The sequence below is a fragment of the Ipomoea nil genome, unplaced genomic scaffold (assembly GCF_001879475.1).
Source record: "Ipomoea nil cultivar Tokyo-kokei standard unplaced genomic scaffold, Asagao_1.1 scaffold3197, whole genome shotgun sequence".
NCBI classification, from domain to species: domain Eukaryota; kingdom Viridiplantae; phylum Streptophyta; class Magnoliopsida; order Solanales; family Convolvulaceae; genus Ipomoea; species Ipomoea nil.
In genome coordinates this window covers 327,774-345,007 of record NW_017619625.1, presented here as the reverse complement: position 1 = coordinate 345,007, position 17,234 = coordinate 327,774, and the positions used below count along the sequence as shown (strand labels likewise).

Sequence of the window (17,234 nt, the reverse complement as noted above, 5' to 3'; positions counted from 1 at the left end):
TATCACTCCAACATCCCTATATAAAGAGAGGTAGAAGCAGTAGCATTTTACACGGTGAAGAAACAAAGGAATTCCAGTAGCTTTATTCTCTCAAAGACTCTGCTTCTACTCTCTTCTTTAGCCAACCAGTGTTCCAAGCTTTGCTTTGTTCAACGGGTTCCTTGTTTAGGTGCTTAAACAAGGAATCGTAGCACGTTTTATCCTGGGAAACCTAGGCTACAACGCTCCTAGCACTTGTGGGAGGTAGCAAATAAGGTTTTAAGGAAAAGAACCTTGTGTTCGAACTCGTGCTAAACCTATACCCAAACACTCAACCTTTTCCTTCCCAATTTTCTGTTTTCCCATATAATATTAATCTTTCCGTAGGATTATTATTATTTTGGGATTTTCCACCTTATTACCCAACATTTAGCATATTAAAAATGTACTTTTTGTTATGGTCCACATAACATTGTGTGGACTATGGTCCGCACAATAATTTGTAGAGATTGGATGCGAATAGACTGCGATATGGTGGTGATTGAGTTTGAAACCAATACATGTATATATATTACAAGAAACATCTTTCTTGGAAAGAATAATAATAATATAACCATAATTAAATTTTACATTAAAACTGGAATGTATTATAATTAAATAATTTGATCATAATTAAATATTCTTCTATATTTTACTATCATCATTAATTATTTCATAGTTTGTCATAATTAAATAATTTGACCAATACAATTAGTTTGGGCGGAAAAATGATAAAAGGATGATTTTACTTTTATTTATATATAGATATAGATTTGGTTATGTATGTTTCATACTCTTTAGATAGTTTTATGCATTCAATCACATTATGATTTCAACGACATAACGTGTCTTTCCGAGAAACGGGGTACTCATTCGCATCCGGAGGCCCTCATGGATGGCTTTAATGATGCGTTGAATGAATGCAATTTGGTTGATATGGGAATGTCAGGAGGTCGATTCACATGGTCAAAGGGACATGGTACTGAGGCGTGGGTGGAGGAAAGGCTCGATAGGGCGGTGGCTACGGTGGAGTGGTTGGAGATACACGATGATACAGAGGTTCGTAAGGTTTACACATCACAATCTGACCATAGTGCTATTTTCGTGGACATGGAACCGCGTCCGATACGGCATGCACGAAGGTCTTTCAAATTTGAGTCTGCGTGGTTGTTGGACGAAGGTTGTGCAATGGTAGTTGAGGCAGCGTGGGGGCAGTCTCGTGGTATGGAGTTTCAACACCGAATAGAGCTTTGCGGCCAACAGCTTCAGCGATGGGGCAGGGAGCATTCAAGCCAGTTCGGCAATAGGATCAAGATCCATCGTAACAGAATGGCTGTTCTGAAAGAGGATAGGGATCCGCAAGCAGTGAAGGAGTTCCTAGAAACCGGGGCAGCACTTGAAGTTTTATTGAGACAGGAAGAGATTTTTTGGCTCCAAAGATCCAAGCAGCTATGGCTTAAGCTTGGGGACTCCAACACGAAGTATTTCCACAAATCGGCTTCGGCACGTAAAAAACGTAACTATCTACAGCGGTTAATGGATCAGGACGGGGTTTAGCATGAGGACAACGCTATGTATTCCGAAATACTAAGGTACTATAGTGCTATTTTTTGTGCGGGCTCTAGCGACACAACGCTATTCCCCCGCATGCGTTGTTGTGTCACTGATGAGATGAATATCTCTCTCTTACGGCCATTTACGTCTGCGGACGTGAAAGAGGCCCTTTTTTCCATGGCTCCGGAGAAGGCTCCAGGTCCTGATGGTATGTCCCCGGCATTCTATCAGCATTTTTGGCCAATTTTAGGCCATGATCTGTCCATGTTCTTCTGAAGTGTGTTGTTGACTGCAATTTTCCCCGTGATCTAAATGTGTCTAATATAGTGTTGTTGCCTAAAAAGAAAGTACCTGAAAAGGTAGCTGACTTAAGACCGATCGCACTTTGCAATGTTGTGTATAAAGTCTTGGCCAAGATGTTGGCTAACAGACTCAAAGACCTGCTGGGGCAGGTCGTCTCACACTCTCAGAGTGCCTTTGTACCCGGGAGGCTATTGACAGATAACATTATAATAGCCGGCGAAGTAGGACATTATCTGCGTCGTAAAGTCAGTGGTAATTTGGGGTGGGTGGCACTGAAGCTAGACATGGCTAAGGCGTATGATCGCATGGAGTGGGGATTTTTGGAAGGGATCATGCGGGCTATGGGCTTTTCGAATCAGTGGGTGAGGTTGTTGATGCTTTGTGTCTCTACGGTCACTTACAATATCCTTGTCAATGGCGAGACAGCGGGGTCTGTCTGCCCCACTCGGGGCATTCGCCAAGGCGATCCTTTATCCCCTTACCTGTTTATTTTATGTGCTGAAGCGTTGTCTGTACTCTTACAACAGGCAGAAGCTAGTGGTGATATTCATGGTGTGAGGGTGGCTCGGGGTGCTCCTGAGGTCACCCATCTGTTCTTTGCTGACGACAGTTTGCTGTTTTTTAGGGCAAACCAACGCGAAGCTACTAAAATCAAGGACTGTTTGGATGGGTATTGTGTGGCTTCGGGTCAATTAGTCAACTTTGTAAAATCCAATGTCGTGTTCAGCACCAACACTGCGACTGGTATGCGACAACTAGTTTGTGACATCTTTGGAGTCCAGGAAGCTCGTGATTTAGGGAGGTACTTGGGACTACCCTCGGTGCTGGGCCGCAACAAAATTGCCACCTTTCGGTACATTGCGGATAAAATTCGGGAGAGAATCGGTTTATGGCAACACAAGCTCCTGTCAAGAGCAGGTAAAGAAATCTTACTGAAAAGTATAGCTCAGGCCCTCCCCATATTCACCATGTCGACCTTTCTTTTGCCAGTTCGTGTCTGCGACACGATTGAGAAATTATTTAATCGATTTTGGTGGGGGGGGGGGGGGGGTGGTAGTGCTAACAGTCGGGGGATAGATTGGCTCAGCTGGAGTCGTTTGTGCGAACCGAAGGCGAAGGGTGGGCTGGGCTTCAAACGCATTCGCGATTTTAATCTGGCTTTGTTAGCTAAACAGGGTTGGCGTATTCTAACCCAACCCGAATCTTTGGTAAGCAGGCTGCTTAAAGCCAAATATTTTCCAACAGGTGACTTTATGGACGCATCCGTAGGCACGAACCCAAGTTATTTTTGGCGCGGCATTGTGGCTGGACAGGTGGTTTTGAGACGAGGTTTGGCACGGAGAATCGGTGATGGTATGGACACACTGATTTGGGGCTGGAATTGGCTGGCTAGTTCACCCGACACAAGCTTGCTTACGCCTTGCGTCGAGGAACTCAAAGAGGCGAAAGTTCACGGGTTGATGAATGAACTAGGTGAATGGGATGAAGGGGTGTTACATGATCTTTTCCAAGCAGAGGATGTACACAGAATTCCCTCGACTCCCGTAAGCAAAGATTACAAGGATTCTTGGCGTTGGATTGGCGATGCACGAGGCTGTTACACGGTGAAGCAGGGCTACCATATGCTCACGGGTCAGTTGGAGGGCTCGGGATCTCAGTTTGGCTTTCACTCGTGGAATCATTTATGGTCGCTCTCGGTGCCCCCGAAAGTGAAAAATCTGCTTTGGCGGTGCGCTCGTAATGTGTTGCCTGTCCGCGAAAATTTGAAATCGAAGAGGGTTTGGATCGGGGGCGGTTGCCCGTTCTGCGGTTTCCCCTTCGAAACAACTGAGCACATCTTCGGCGAATGCGTCTATGCTACGCACCTATGGGGTGCAAGTGTTGCGGTACAGGGTCAGAACTTCCCAACTATGATGGAAAACATTATAGGGAAGCAAGATGCAGTACAGGCGTGCAAGCTGGCAGCTGTTGTATGGACTTTATGGAAAGCACGCAATGCAATAGTGTGGCGTCAAGAAGCTCCATCGATGATGGAGTTAAATAAGCTGGTTGTTAACATTCAGCAAGTTTGGCAGGAGACATATGTAACCCGTAATTCTAATGCAGACAGTAGGATTCTGGTTCCCTCTTGGATTCCACCGCCAACCACCTTTCTCAAGTGCAATGTAGATGCGGCTGTCTTCCAGGACGGGGCAGGCTACGGCGCGGTACTTCGTGATCATGCTGGGGAGTTTGTCGCGGCAAGAAGCGGGCGTATTAACCACACTCACGATCCGCTCCAGGCTGAGGCGCTCGTGGTGCTTAATGCTCTCAGATGGTTATTCGGTCTTCACCATAATAAAGTTATTATCGAGTCGGATTGTTTAGTTTTTTGTAATGCTTTCAATTCCCGTATGGTAGATTTGTCTTACTTAGGTTCGATTGTAAAGCAATGTCGTACGATTGCTAAGGACATAGGGGACGTTACAGTCCGTCATGTCCGGAGATCAGCGAATCATGTGGCTCATAGGTTGGCTCGGGCAACTGGTTCTTCGTCTGTCTCTATGTCGTGGGTTGTCAATCCACCTGATTGTATTGCCGATTTATTCTGTTAATGAAATCTGGTTTGGTTTGTTTCAAAAAAAAAAAAAGTATATAATATTAAGTTTAATTATGCAATTAAGATTTGTGAGACTTTAATTTACAAATAACAAATATATTTTTGGCTTGATAGTATTAGAATTTGTAAATTCTGTTATTTCTCATAAATTTAATTTTATGCATTAAAACATTTTTCCATAAATTTACATTTTACAAATTTTAGATGCCATCATTTCCGTTGAAATCAACTATCACCCCCTGGGCATCGTCCACAAGAGCTAACGCCTCACACGGCTCTGCCAAACCACTCGTCATACGAGTCTCCATAACCCACGACCAAAAGAAAAGTCACGAACACCTGGACACAGAGGCCACAAGGAAAACCCAAAAAACACTCACACGTTTCTAGAGAGAAAAAACGGGAGAGAGAGAAATTTGTATTTTCGTAGTACACTTTTTTTTTTTTTTTTTTTTAAAATAAAGTATTAAGAGCATTAAAATATCTTATGAGCAACTTTCCTTGAGCTCGACAGAGCATCTAGAAAAATGTAAGGTTTTTAACATTCATTATCTGAAGGTAAGTTTTAATATGTTTTGTTATTATTCTCAAAAGGTTGAATCTTCAATCTTAGCTCGACAGAGCATCTGGAAAAATGTAAATTATGATAACTCAGCTGAACATACAGGCTAGACATGAGAGGTTGCTCCCGGCCACATGTACTACAGGGTGAGACTCGATTCCGAATTATTGTTCTAAAATTTCATCTTTGTGACCAATAATTGAGCTGCCCACGCAAGTTGTTTTGTTTTGTTATTTGAAAAGGCATGCATGCATGTACTTTATCTTTTGCCATATGAGTGCAGGGCCGGCCCAGAGGGGTGGGCAGGATGGGCACCCGCCCTGGGCCCAATATTGAGAGGGGCCCCTAACTTTCAATCATTATTGTGTGGATCATATTTTGTTTACCGTAAAACAATATACATTGTACTCAGGGAATGTACATTATTTTTGTTCTGAGTGTACATTATATTATATAATGTACATTCAATACAAAAATAATGTATATTTAGTATATTAAAAATGTACTTTTTGTTATGACTCACATAACATTGTGTGGACCATGGTCCACACAATAATTTGCCCCTAACTTCGTTTTTTTTTTTTTAAAAAAAAAAATTGATTAATTTAAAACAAATGTTTGCATATTTAAATATTTGAATCCATGACTTCAAAATTATTTATTAATTTTTAAATCTACTTAACAATTATAACCATTTGATATATTTATCTCAGTTAATAGATATATATTAGCGAATCTTGAATTAATTTATGATTATGCTTCATATAAGATCCCAAAGTTTGAATGGGCACTACTTGAAGGCTATTATACAATGTTTTTTTAATAAAAAAATATATATGTTTACAAAAATTCAAAATTATCATTTTGTTATTCTCAATTAACCCATACAATCTTTTATAAGAGTTTTTATACCATAAACCAGGGTGCACCTTACAAGGTGGACCCTGGTTCTAAATGGCGTATAAATTATGTATATTTAGTATTAGAATTGTGAACTTCTATAATATAAATTGTGTTTCTAAGTCAAAACACATAACAACTGTAGAGGAAAATTTGTGAATAAAATACAGGGTTATCAAATCCTAATATGTTAATATTGAAAAAAACTTGTGAATACAAAATAAGATAATCAATTACATATATATACATACTTCGTAGTATACAAATTGTCAATTTTTAAAATGTAAATTGTAATCATTTGGACCCAGGTCCACCTTGCAAGGTAGATCTAAGTCTACAAAATAATTTACTATCTTTTAACTTCATATATTAAGGGCCCTTATTTTTGTTTCGCCCCGGGCCTATAAAATGATAGGACCGGCACTGTATGAGTGTCTCAAGGGGGGCTTGTCTCTATAATTTCTTTTAAGCCTTTAACAACAAGCTAAGAAAAGTAAAAGTTTATAGAAATTGAAGCTACAAAAGCAGATTATTGAATTGCAGAGTGGTTTGAATGGCTTCCATTTTTCTTAAATCGTATGTCTTACGTTTGAAGCAAATTAGTTGGTTCTTGCTTTTTCTTTTTTCCTTTTCCTTTTTTCCCTGTCTTACTAAACATTCTGTGTTATACCCTCTAAAAGCGTCTTGCTCGAGATTGAAGGAAGGTAGCTAATTCTTGTCCTTTTCAACTATATAAGCTATAGCGCATCAGTAGTGAATCCATGGACTCAAAAAAACCATACAATACAATTGTCATTATGACAAACAAGCCTCTTTTTTCTGATCTTCACAAATATATAAGCTCGCAAGCTTACATATTGATTAGAGTGTTGTTATTGGAACATCCAATTTTCTCATCAACTCACAGCCATGCATGATGGCAGAGATTTCAATGCCAATTAATTGTGTTCAAGATATCGTGGACGACATCCTCAATATGGTACATTTATGTCAATCTGCTTCACGATATCACTTCAAGGCGTGTCTGACGCTAGCTGCAGTGATAAGCTACCGCTGATGATGCTAGCAGCTTTCTCCATCAACTATGGATCGGAGAATTGTCTTGTTTCCCCGCCAACTAAGCCATTGCAAATTTCAAAGATCATTGGCTCGGAAATTGGCACCTTTCAGACCGTCCAAATCCAACCCTATTCTTCAATAGGCAAAAATACATGGTTGGATTTTATGTATCAGTTAAATGCATTCGATCTATCATAGATCTCACCAAATGCATTGTTAAGCTTGCACAATCAACATCTTATTCTACACGCACCACAATCACTAATTTCAGCCTAGCTAGCTACTGTCAGCGTTATCATTACACCAAAAGTTATAGCTAGTTGCGAATGTGCAACTTAATTTTCTTATACTCGTCAGCGTTACGTTTGACTAGACTCTCCAATCCACCACCCAACAACTACCAATTGGATTGACAGAATATTATTATTATTATTTGTGCAGTCTAGATATAATGAACAATTTGCTGGATTGAATGTTCTGTATGTGTATACTCAGCCCGCCCGCTCCTACGATATGTTGAGTTTTGGTGCTGGTATATATAATTGCCGTGTCGGAAACATACGCAATGGACATGGTCCGAATTAGTGTACAAACAAAAATTCTATATGTTTTATACCCAATGGACATGGTCGAGTATTTTCTTCGAAAGAATTTTATACATTAGTTAATCTATGTTGAAAAATGTCATTGACGTGTTTTATATGGATAAGTATCATTTATTCCACACTTATGATTGTCTAATGTTTTTGGAGTAGATAAGGAATCATTTATATTCAAAGAGAATAATAAAGATATTTTGGGACCGAAATTCAATTATTTCATTTTTCGTTGGAGCACTATTTTAGAACCAGAAGTTTCATAATTATATTAGGCTTGATATTTTATTTGCAATAAAATTGCTAACAATATTTAACGTTCATCCTATCTTGAAATATTAGAATATTGTTTAATACATCATCAAGTATCGTTGAGTTATCAAAGATTTTGACGTTTATACAATAAACGTAACCAAGATATTGTTTTGAGGGACTACATAGATAGCTAATATATGATATTGATAGGCCATTTGGGTACTGGATGGCTATTTTTATTTGATGCCCTTGATGCTAAATCTCAAACTGATTGTGCGATATTTTACCCCAAATGTCATGTATTGGAACTAAACATTCTTTGTTAACACTATTGGTGCCTTTTTCAAGCGGTCGCACCACCCGCACGTTAATGCGTGACTACATTTGATATATGTTTATATATATATATATATATATATATATATATATATATATATATATATATATATATATATATATATATATATATATATATATATATATATATATATATATATATATATATAAATTTTTTTTTTAGGTATTGATGTAATAGGTAATGTTAAATTTTTTAAAATATAATTTCAAGGATTTCAAAATTATCGGTTAAACAAAAAAAATTTGAGTTAATTCTATTTTTTGTCCTAGATTTATAGGTGATAGTCAATTTTTAGTCCCTTTTTTATTAGAACATTCACTTTTGGTTCTAGTATTATTGTGACATAACCATTTTTGGTTCTCTATCAACAAAATAATTTAAATATCGTTAAATATATAAGGGCATTTCGATATTCAATTATTGATTTTTTAAAAAAATAAACATAAAAATATAGTGGGTCAACCTACTTTGTCTAAAAACGATTTAAATGTCCTTGTATTTAACGATATTTTAACGATTTTGTTGACGGGAGATCAAAAATGATCATGTCACAATAATATTAGGACCAAATAAGAATGTCCTGATAAAAAAAAGACTAAAAGTAGATAGTCATTTATAAATCTAAGACCAAAAATGAAATTTAACTCAAAAACATTTCAATAATAAAAATTTCAATTCGAATAATGGTTAAAGGTTTAGAAAGTTTGGTTAACCGACTAATTAACGAAATGCACACACCTACAAATATGTAGTAACTAGGATGTACACATTTGGTTGAAAGGGATAAAAATAAAACAAAAATTTTATGATTTAAAAGTATTGTATTTTTTTTTCATTTTATTAGTAGTTTTTCTTAGCTCCCCTCAATCATTTTGAAAAGAGTTAATTCCATTTTTTATGGTAGATTTGTAGGTGACAATATACTTTTAGTCTTTTTTATTAGAACATCCTCATTTGGTCCTAATATTATTGTGGCATGATCATTTTTAGTCTTGCATCAACAAAATTGTTGAAATGTAATTAAATACAAAGACATTTCAATCTTTTTATACAAGTAGGTTGAACCACTATATTTTTTATGTTTATTTATAACAATTATAATTGAAGACCGAAATTTCTTTGTATTTAACGATATTTAAACTTTTTTTTTTTTTATGAAGGACCAAAAATAGTCATGCCACTATATACTAGGATCAAAAGTGGATGTTCTGATAAAAAAAAATGACTTAAAATGGACTGTCACATATAAATCTATAACCAAAAATGCAATCAACTCTTTTGAAAACATGGATTTAGCTATATGATTAATTTTATTCCTTAAGGAGTATTTAAATGAATTTACAAAGAAAATTAAACAAAGTTACTGACTAATACTTTTATGGCTCATTTGGTTCACAGAATAAGCTGGGAATGGCATAGCATTCCCAGTAATAGGCCTATTCATTTGTTTGGTAACCATTTTTATTGCCAGGAATAATATTCCTGGTAATAGCCTATTACCTCAAATAAGGTAATAGCTATTACTAGGGCCCCCTGGTATTAGCCTATTACTGAACCCTCAGGAATAGATTTTAGAATCTATTTTTTTTACCCCTTTCTTTAACCTAATTTTTTATCCTATATATAAATTTATCCTATTTCACCACCGCCGTCGCCACCACCACCATCACCGTCGCCGCCGCCGCCACCACCACCACCACCATCGCCGCCGCCGCCACCACCACCACCATCGCCACAACCGTCGCCGCCCCCACCACCACCGCCGCCCCCACCACTGCCACCGCCACCACCATCGCCGCCCCCACCACTGCCACCGCCACCACCACCACAATATATTAGTTTTTCCTCCTCTTCTTGTATATTTGTATTCTATACGGTATCAGTCGCTAAGGTTTATACCTGCGCATAAACTCATCAATGGCTAACGACGAGCCGCTGAAGGCATTAACAGGGCTGATTAGTGGTACAAAGATTTTTGATGATCAATTGAATGGTAAATTTGATCCACGGTTGTGGATAATTGACACGGAGGCTTCTCGTCACGTTACTGGTGCTCCACGAAGATTTTTCTGCAATTGTTGAAGAAATCGAGCCTAGCTCCACAAACGAGCCAAACCCTCAACTTGAGCCAAGCTCCACACCCGAGCCAACCTCTCAACCAGAGTCAAACTCCATACCCGAATTCATCTCACAACCTAAACAACACATTAGTATTCTTGTTCCAAATAACCAGGATCCGAATGTTGAGATAGGTCGGGGTATGAGAAATAAAGTTCCTTCAGTGTGGTTGCGCGACTATGTTATTAATTCTACTGTTGCTAAAAGTCCATCCTCCGTCACACCATCTCCACAGTCACCCTCAGGTACTCCCTATCCTTTAGCACATTATATAAATTGTGACAATTTTTCTCTGCCATACAGAACTTTTCTCGCAGCAATTCTTTCTGAAAAAGAACAAAAATCTTTTAAGGAGGCGATGTCATATAGCGGCTGGAAAGAATCTATGACAAATGAATTCGGGCCCTCGAAGACAATCAAACTTGTATTCTTGAACATCTCCCACCTGGGAAAAAGGCTCTTGGGAGTCATTGGGTGTATCGAATCAAATATAACTCAAATGGGTCGATTGAAAGACTCAAATCAAGATTAGTGGCTCTTGGTAATCATTAGGAAGAAGGCATCGATTACACTGAAACTTTTGCTCCTGTTACCAAAATGACTACTGTTCGTGCACTTCTTGCCATTGCAGCATCTAAAAATTGGGAACTACATCAGATGGATGTGCACAATGTTTTTCCGCACGGTAATCTCGATGAAGATGTGTATATGAAGCTTCCCCAGGCTTTGAGGCATCCGATCCTAAATTAGTGTGTCAATTGCGCAAGTCCTTGTATGGACTAAAGCAGGCACTGAGGTGCTGATTTGCAAAAACTTGTTACGGCCTTGAAAGGGTATGGTTTCTTACAATCCTATTCTGAATACTCCTTATTCACCTTTACTCGGGGTGGAATTCAGATAAATGTACCTGTTTATGTCAATGATTTGATCATTTCTGAGAATGATTCTGCTGCTCTAAAGACATTTAAGGCTTATCTTAGTGATTGTTTTCATATGAAAGATCTCGGCACACTAAATTACTTTCTTGGTATTGAGGTTGCTCGTAGCGCTTCTAGCAGACTATTTTTGTGTCAAAGGAAATATACCCTTGATATTATTGACGTTGGGGGCCAAGCCGGTTAGTGTTCCTATTGATAAAAACCACAAACTCGGCCTAGCTAGTAGCCCAATTTTCTCTAATCTTGCAGCTTATCGACGCCTAGTTGGAAGACTTATCTACTTGGCCGTAACTCGACCGGATCTCGCATACTCTGTTCATGTGTTGTCTCAATTAATGCAAGAACCACATGACGAGCACTGTGAGGAAGCTTTGAGAGTTGTCCGTTATTTGAAAGGTACACCAGGTCAAGGGATTCTCCTACGTGCAGACACTGATCTAACGCTACAGGGATGGTGTGATTCGGATTGGGCCTCATGTCCTACTACTCGGCGATCGCTTACGGGTTGGTTGGTTTTTCTTAGCCATTCTCCAATCTCGTGGAAAACAAAGAAACAAACTACTGTTTCTCGTTCTTCCGCAGAAGCAGAATACAGATCTATAGTAGCCGTTACTTGTGAACTCAAATGGTTAAAGTGTTTGTTGTTAAGTCTGGGGGTTCATCATCCCAAAACCTTAAAGTTATTTTTTGACAAGTCAATCGGCTCTTCATATTGCAAAGAATCCAGTCTTTCATGAACGCACAAAACACATTGAAGTGGATTGTCATTTTGTTCGCGATGCAATTAAAGATGGTTTGATATTCCCTTCCTGCATTCCTATCAATTCGCAATTAGCTAATATCTTCACAAAGTCTCTTGGGCAAAGGCAATTTGAATTTCTTCTTCGCAAGTTGGGCATTTCAGATCCGCATGCTCCAACTTGAGAGGGGTGGGAGGGGGGGGGGGGGGGGGGTGTTGAGATATTTGATGATATTAATCATCTATATTAATAATCATGTGTCTCTTGGGTTTTCCATATGTTCCTTGGATTTCCCATGTGTCTCTTTGTTTTCTCATTTGTATTCATTTTTCATCATCTTGTTGACACTATATATACAAGTATTTGTATTGAAGTTTACACAAGACATAATATATTAGTTTTTCATATTCTTCTTGTTTATTTGTATTCTAAAAGAAGAGATGTGCTAAATTTTAGTACATTTGTAATGTAATGATCTATTTTGGTATATATATTAAATGAATACTAATGTATTAAATTGTTCACTCTTAAATCACGATTGGCCCCCATCATATAATCTTGGCTCCGTCCCTGGGCTAAGCTACTCAAAGCAAACTCCGAATTCGGAGCTGAAGCCGAAGAAGAATCGGTGAGGTCACATTGAGCATTAGAGTCGTTGGAAGAAGAAAGCATCAGGCGGCGTCTCCCACGACTCCAGCGGAGCCCCGAGATCCTCCGCCGCAGAGATGGACCCCTCCATGCTCTTCAAGTTTCACCTTCGAAAAGAAAAAAAAATATGAAAATTGATGCACTAAGAAAACCCCCAGCGGACACTCACAAAAGCGAGCTAAAATTTGACGTATATTTGAGAAAATCACATAGTTTCGTAGGAAGAAAAAGAGAAAGCGTAAGCTGAGAGAGAGAGAGAGATTTCGCTGAATTAAAATAAATTGAAGCAGTATAATTTTTGAAGGAAAATAAATTGAAGCAGTATAGATTTCGTGGAATTAAATTGAAGCAGTAGGGATTTCGTGGAATTAAAAAGAAGCAGTATAGATTTGAAGAAATTATATTGAAAGAAGTAGAGATTTTGAAAAAGGAAGCAGCTGAGGTTTCTAAAATTAAATTAAGCAAATGAATTTTGTGCAGCAGAGATTTTGAATTGGAGCAGTAGAGATTGTTGAATTAATTGAAGAGGTGAGATTTTTAAGGAAGACAAGATTGAAGCAGATGAGATTGGAATTCAACAAGGAGTAGAAGTTACAATAACAATTAATTATGGAGTAGAGATAAAAAAAAAAAATGTGGTTTGTGGATTGTAGTAATGTACGGGCAAAATATGTTCTTTTCCCGGGAGAAAGTTAAAAGACAAATTTGTCCTCCAACTTAACACCATTTTGACATAAAATTTAACGGAGGATCATGGGTGGTTATTTTTTAAAAGATTGAGGACGTCTCGTAGTCGTTTAAAGTCGGATGACCACAGCTGGTATATGACTAATACTCGGAGGGTCATTGGATGTATTAATTGAATACTTTTACTTAAAATATGTTTTTCAATTATTTGATGTGTACTTTGGGAGGAAACTGATTAATTTACATATTTACTCTTTTATCATTGTTATTTTTAATCATTATCTGAGTTAAGAGACTAAAATAATCACCAAACAAATAGTTTAAGGACTAAATAATGAGATCACATATATAATTAAGGGCTTAAGTTAATTATTGTAGTATAATTAAGGGATAAAATGCCTATTTTCCTAAATAATGAGATCACATATATAATTAAGGGCTTAAGTTAATTATTGTAGTATAATTAAGGGATAAAATGCCTATTTTCCTATTTGGTTTGGGGAATCAAAATTTGCTTGATTTAAGCTCTGTTTGGTAGAGCTTATTTAAGAGCCTATAGCTTATTTTAAGCTCCTAATAAGCTATAAGCTCTGTTTGGTAATGTTCCAAAAATAAGCTCCTAGCTTAAAATAAGAGCTTATTTTGGAACGCTACCAGGTAGCGTTCCAAAATAAGCTCATAGCTTCCTAACTTTTTTTCCATCTTTATCCTTATTATTATTACTAGTTATGACACGCGCTTTGCGCGATTAGACCAATGCCCAATGTGTATTTATAAATTAGTGTTCCTTAATTGGTTGAAGTATTCATATAATAATGTGAGAGAGAGAGAGAGAGAGAAAATGCGAAATTAATAAAAGATAAAGAAATAGTCTTGGTGCTTATATATTTTATTAAAAGATAAAGAAATTTGAAATAGCTAAATTAGAATTAAAGTAAGTAAAAACAAATAAACGACTAACTAAAGCTGACTATGTATAATGAAAAGAGTAGTAATTTGAGCAGAGTAAATTAAACTTTCTTAGTGCATGTTTGTTGAGGCTCGGAATTGTCTTCATCTTCTCCATCTTTAGTGAAGTTGAGTTTCCTTTTTGCTGATTGTGTGTTTATTGCATGTTGTTTACTTGTGGTAGTGAATGAGAATGAATCATGCAATGATGTTATGGTATATGATACCATGTTTTGCCTTGTTGTGTGTAGGATTGAGATGGGGAAAAAATCTTAATAAGATTCCTCCATAGTTGGCTCAGCATCAACTATATGACCACAAGGCTAACAAATAGGATATGTCAAACCATGATAATCCACGATGCTACACATTCACTACATAATATACTACTCAGCCAAAATATATAATTCAATTTGCTGATAAAGGATCTCTTCTCCCTTTTTCAAACAGAGAGTTTCTGGGTAATGCACATTCAGTATGGGCCATGAAGAAATTAAAAAGTTAGAAAAAATGAAAGCTTTATACAGGCACGACTTCAATAAATGTAATGAAGACGAATTGGCAATTCTTCTATGTTGTCACTGGCTGCATCATCAACAATGGAGGCAAGTATTTAAAACAAAATGGGATGAAAAGCATATGTATTCAACTCATAAAAAGCAAGTATTTAAGACAAAGTGTGATGAATAGCATATGTATTAAACTCATAAAAAGCAAGTATTGCAATGTTGAAAAAGGTATTAACATTTGACCTGTTGTATTTGGTGTAAAAAAAGACAGATAAATTACCTTAGCGGGACTCTGGTTAAATAGTAAGTCCCTCAGGAGTGATTTGTCCAGGTCAATGGCAGTTGGGGGATTGTTGTTCCCATTGGCATAAATAAATAGTTGAGCCTGTTGCATCAGATCATTCGAATCTGTCTGCAATACCGCATAACAGTGAGTGAAGCATACCAGGCTTATATACACGTTCAACTTAGCAAAGGACAAAGAAATGGAGAGAAATCAAGTTGTAGAAAACAAACTGAGTGTAAAAACAATCTATTGCCCACAAATTATTCAATAGAAGTGATAACGCATACCTTTTGAGAGAACATATCCAGGGTACTCTGCCCACTGGTCAACATAGCCGCTGCAATGAAAACAGCTTTTGAGATTTTAGCAGGGAAAAGCTCCATAGCATATGATATACAAGCACCACCAAAATCATGCCCTACCAAAATCACCTGTATGTTCAAAAAGAGTAAGTACAAAGAAAACAATAAGCTTAATATTAAAAATCGGTCAAAATGAGAACAAAAATGAGACCTTTTTTTTTTTTTTTTTGGTCTTTAATAATGAAAAGATTAGCCATTAGATATATGCAGAAATCAAATATATAGCTATTGTTAGTAATCCTATCCACAATCCTTATACATGGCTCACAAGGCCAAGGCTTATTATCAAAATTCTATGGTGCCCATATTGCAGAATTCAGAAGCAGACAATTGTAAAATCCTATATATACAGCCATTCAGGCATTCAAGATTTATTTCAAAGCATAAAAGAACATAGAAAAATTCACAAAGGTAAAAGAAAGCTGAAATGAATAAAATAACCTTCTCTCCATCAACAAGCTTTATATCCTGAAAGAAATGGAATTGCACAGATTTAAAAACAAAATGCATTAGTTTGGATGCAAATGCTTTTGATCCTCTAATTATAGGCAAACAAATAGTTATCAGTTCGTCGAACAGCAATAAGAACCAATTCATTGATGGGAGGAGAGTTTCAAATAAGTTAAATGCGTGATCTCTGTCTGCTTGAATCTTATCAATTGGACAGATATGCTAAAGAATTCTCTTAAAAGCGATTCGATCAATCAGTTATCAACTGCTGATTTGAAAACGAAATGGAAACTGAAATTAAATACATTGAACAAATAGAGGAAACAGATTCAATACGAATAAGCAGAATACTAATCAGTATATGAGTATAGGAGTATAAGACGACCTACACAAAGATCAACAAGCTTATACGAAAGAAAAAAAAAATCCGAAGAACTAAACAACATCAGCAGTAGCTTATACGAAAGAACAATGAACAGATACAGAAGAGCATATACATAGATAAATTCAGTGATAAAGAGATGAAGAGAGAGTGGATTACCTTTCCTCGCTCTACGGCTGCGGCAGAGGGTAGACAGGATGAGCGTTTGCAGGAGCGAGGAGCGGAGCAAGAGGAAGGGTACTGAGGCAAAAAGGAGCTTATATGGAATGGCTGAAATCCGTGAAGAGCAACTACGAATCGTGCATTGAGGAGCTCCAAACGGAGAAGATCAAAGAGAAAGTGACGGAGGAGGTGACGCGACTGATGCGGGAGATGGAGCCCATCTCTGAGATCGCCTTGGCTTTGTTCAATTTTGTTGTGCTTGTTGTGCTTCTCACGATCTCCTTCCTCCTCAGACGATCCCTTCCTTTTGTCGATTTTGCTGTGCTTGTTGCGCTTCTCCTTACTGCCATTCAATTTTATTAAAACTACAAATTTGCCACCGCCAACTTCAATTGACAGAAGCTGTTAAATTTAACATTGTAAGTTTGGTATTAGTAAGAAGAATGAGGGTATATTAGGGTTTTAATTTGGCAATGTACAATTAGATGAGCATAAAGTATGATCTTGTAGATCATATTGTTGTACCGACAGTTTTTTAGTTCCTGTTAAGGATCTAACAATATTCGCTCTTATTAAAATTGTAGATGTAGATGTAGATTTTAAAGAAATGACATAATTTACCCTTCCCAATTAAAACCTTTTTCTCTTCCCCTTTATTCGCAACTTTCACCGCAAATATTATTATTATTATTATTATTATTATTATTATTATTATTATTATTATTGTTATTATTATATTTGCAACAATATTGGTACTTCATTATGAGATGCTAGATCATGATTATGCTAATAGTTTTATT

General features: G+C 37.1%; 1 protein-coding gene and 1 long non-coding RNA gene across 2 annotated transcripts; one reads left to right on the top strand and one right to left on the bottom strand.

The window, feature by feature from the left end:
* Positions 1–909: 909 nt before the first annotated feature.
* LOC109168359 lies at positions 910–1,575 on the top strand. Its single transcript, XM_019317372.1, has one exon. It carries the CDS (start codon positions 910–912, stop codon positions 1,573–1,575), a length of 666 nt encoding a protein of 221 aa, XP_019172917.1.
* Positions 1,576–15,077: 13,502 nt separating this feature from the next.
* LOC109168377 lies at positions 15,078–15,903 on the bottom strand. Its single transcript, XR_002052081.1, has 3 exons — positions 15,882–15,903; positions 15,366–15,509; positions 15,078–15,204 (listed from the first exon to the last, which is right to left on the bottom strand). It is a non-coding gene; the product is annotated as an uncharacterized LOC109168377 (long non-coding RNA).
* Positions 15,904–17,234: the final 1,331 nt, after the last annotated feature.

Excerpts from the sequence above, each read along its gene's own strand:
- LOC109168359 (XM_019317372.1), top strand. The coding sequence starts at position 910 with ATGGATGGCTTTAATGATGCGTTGAATGAATGCAATTTGGTTGATATG.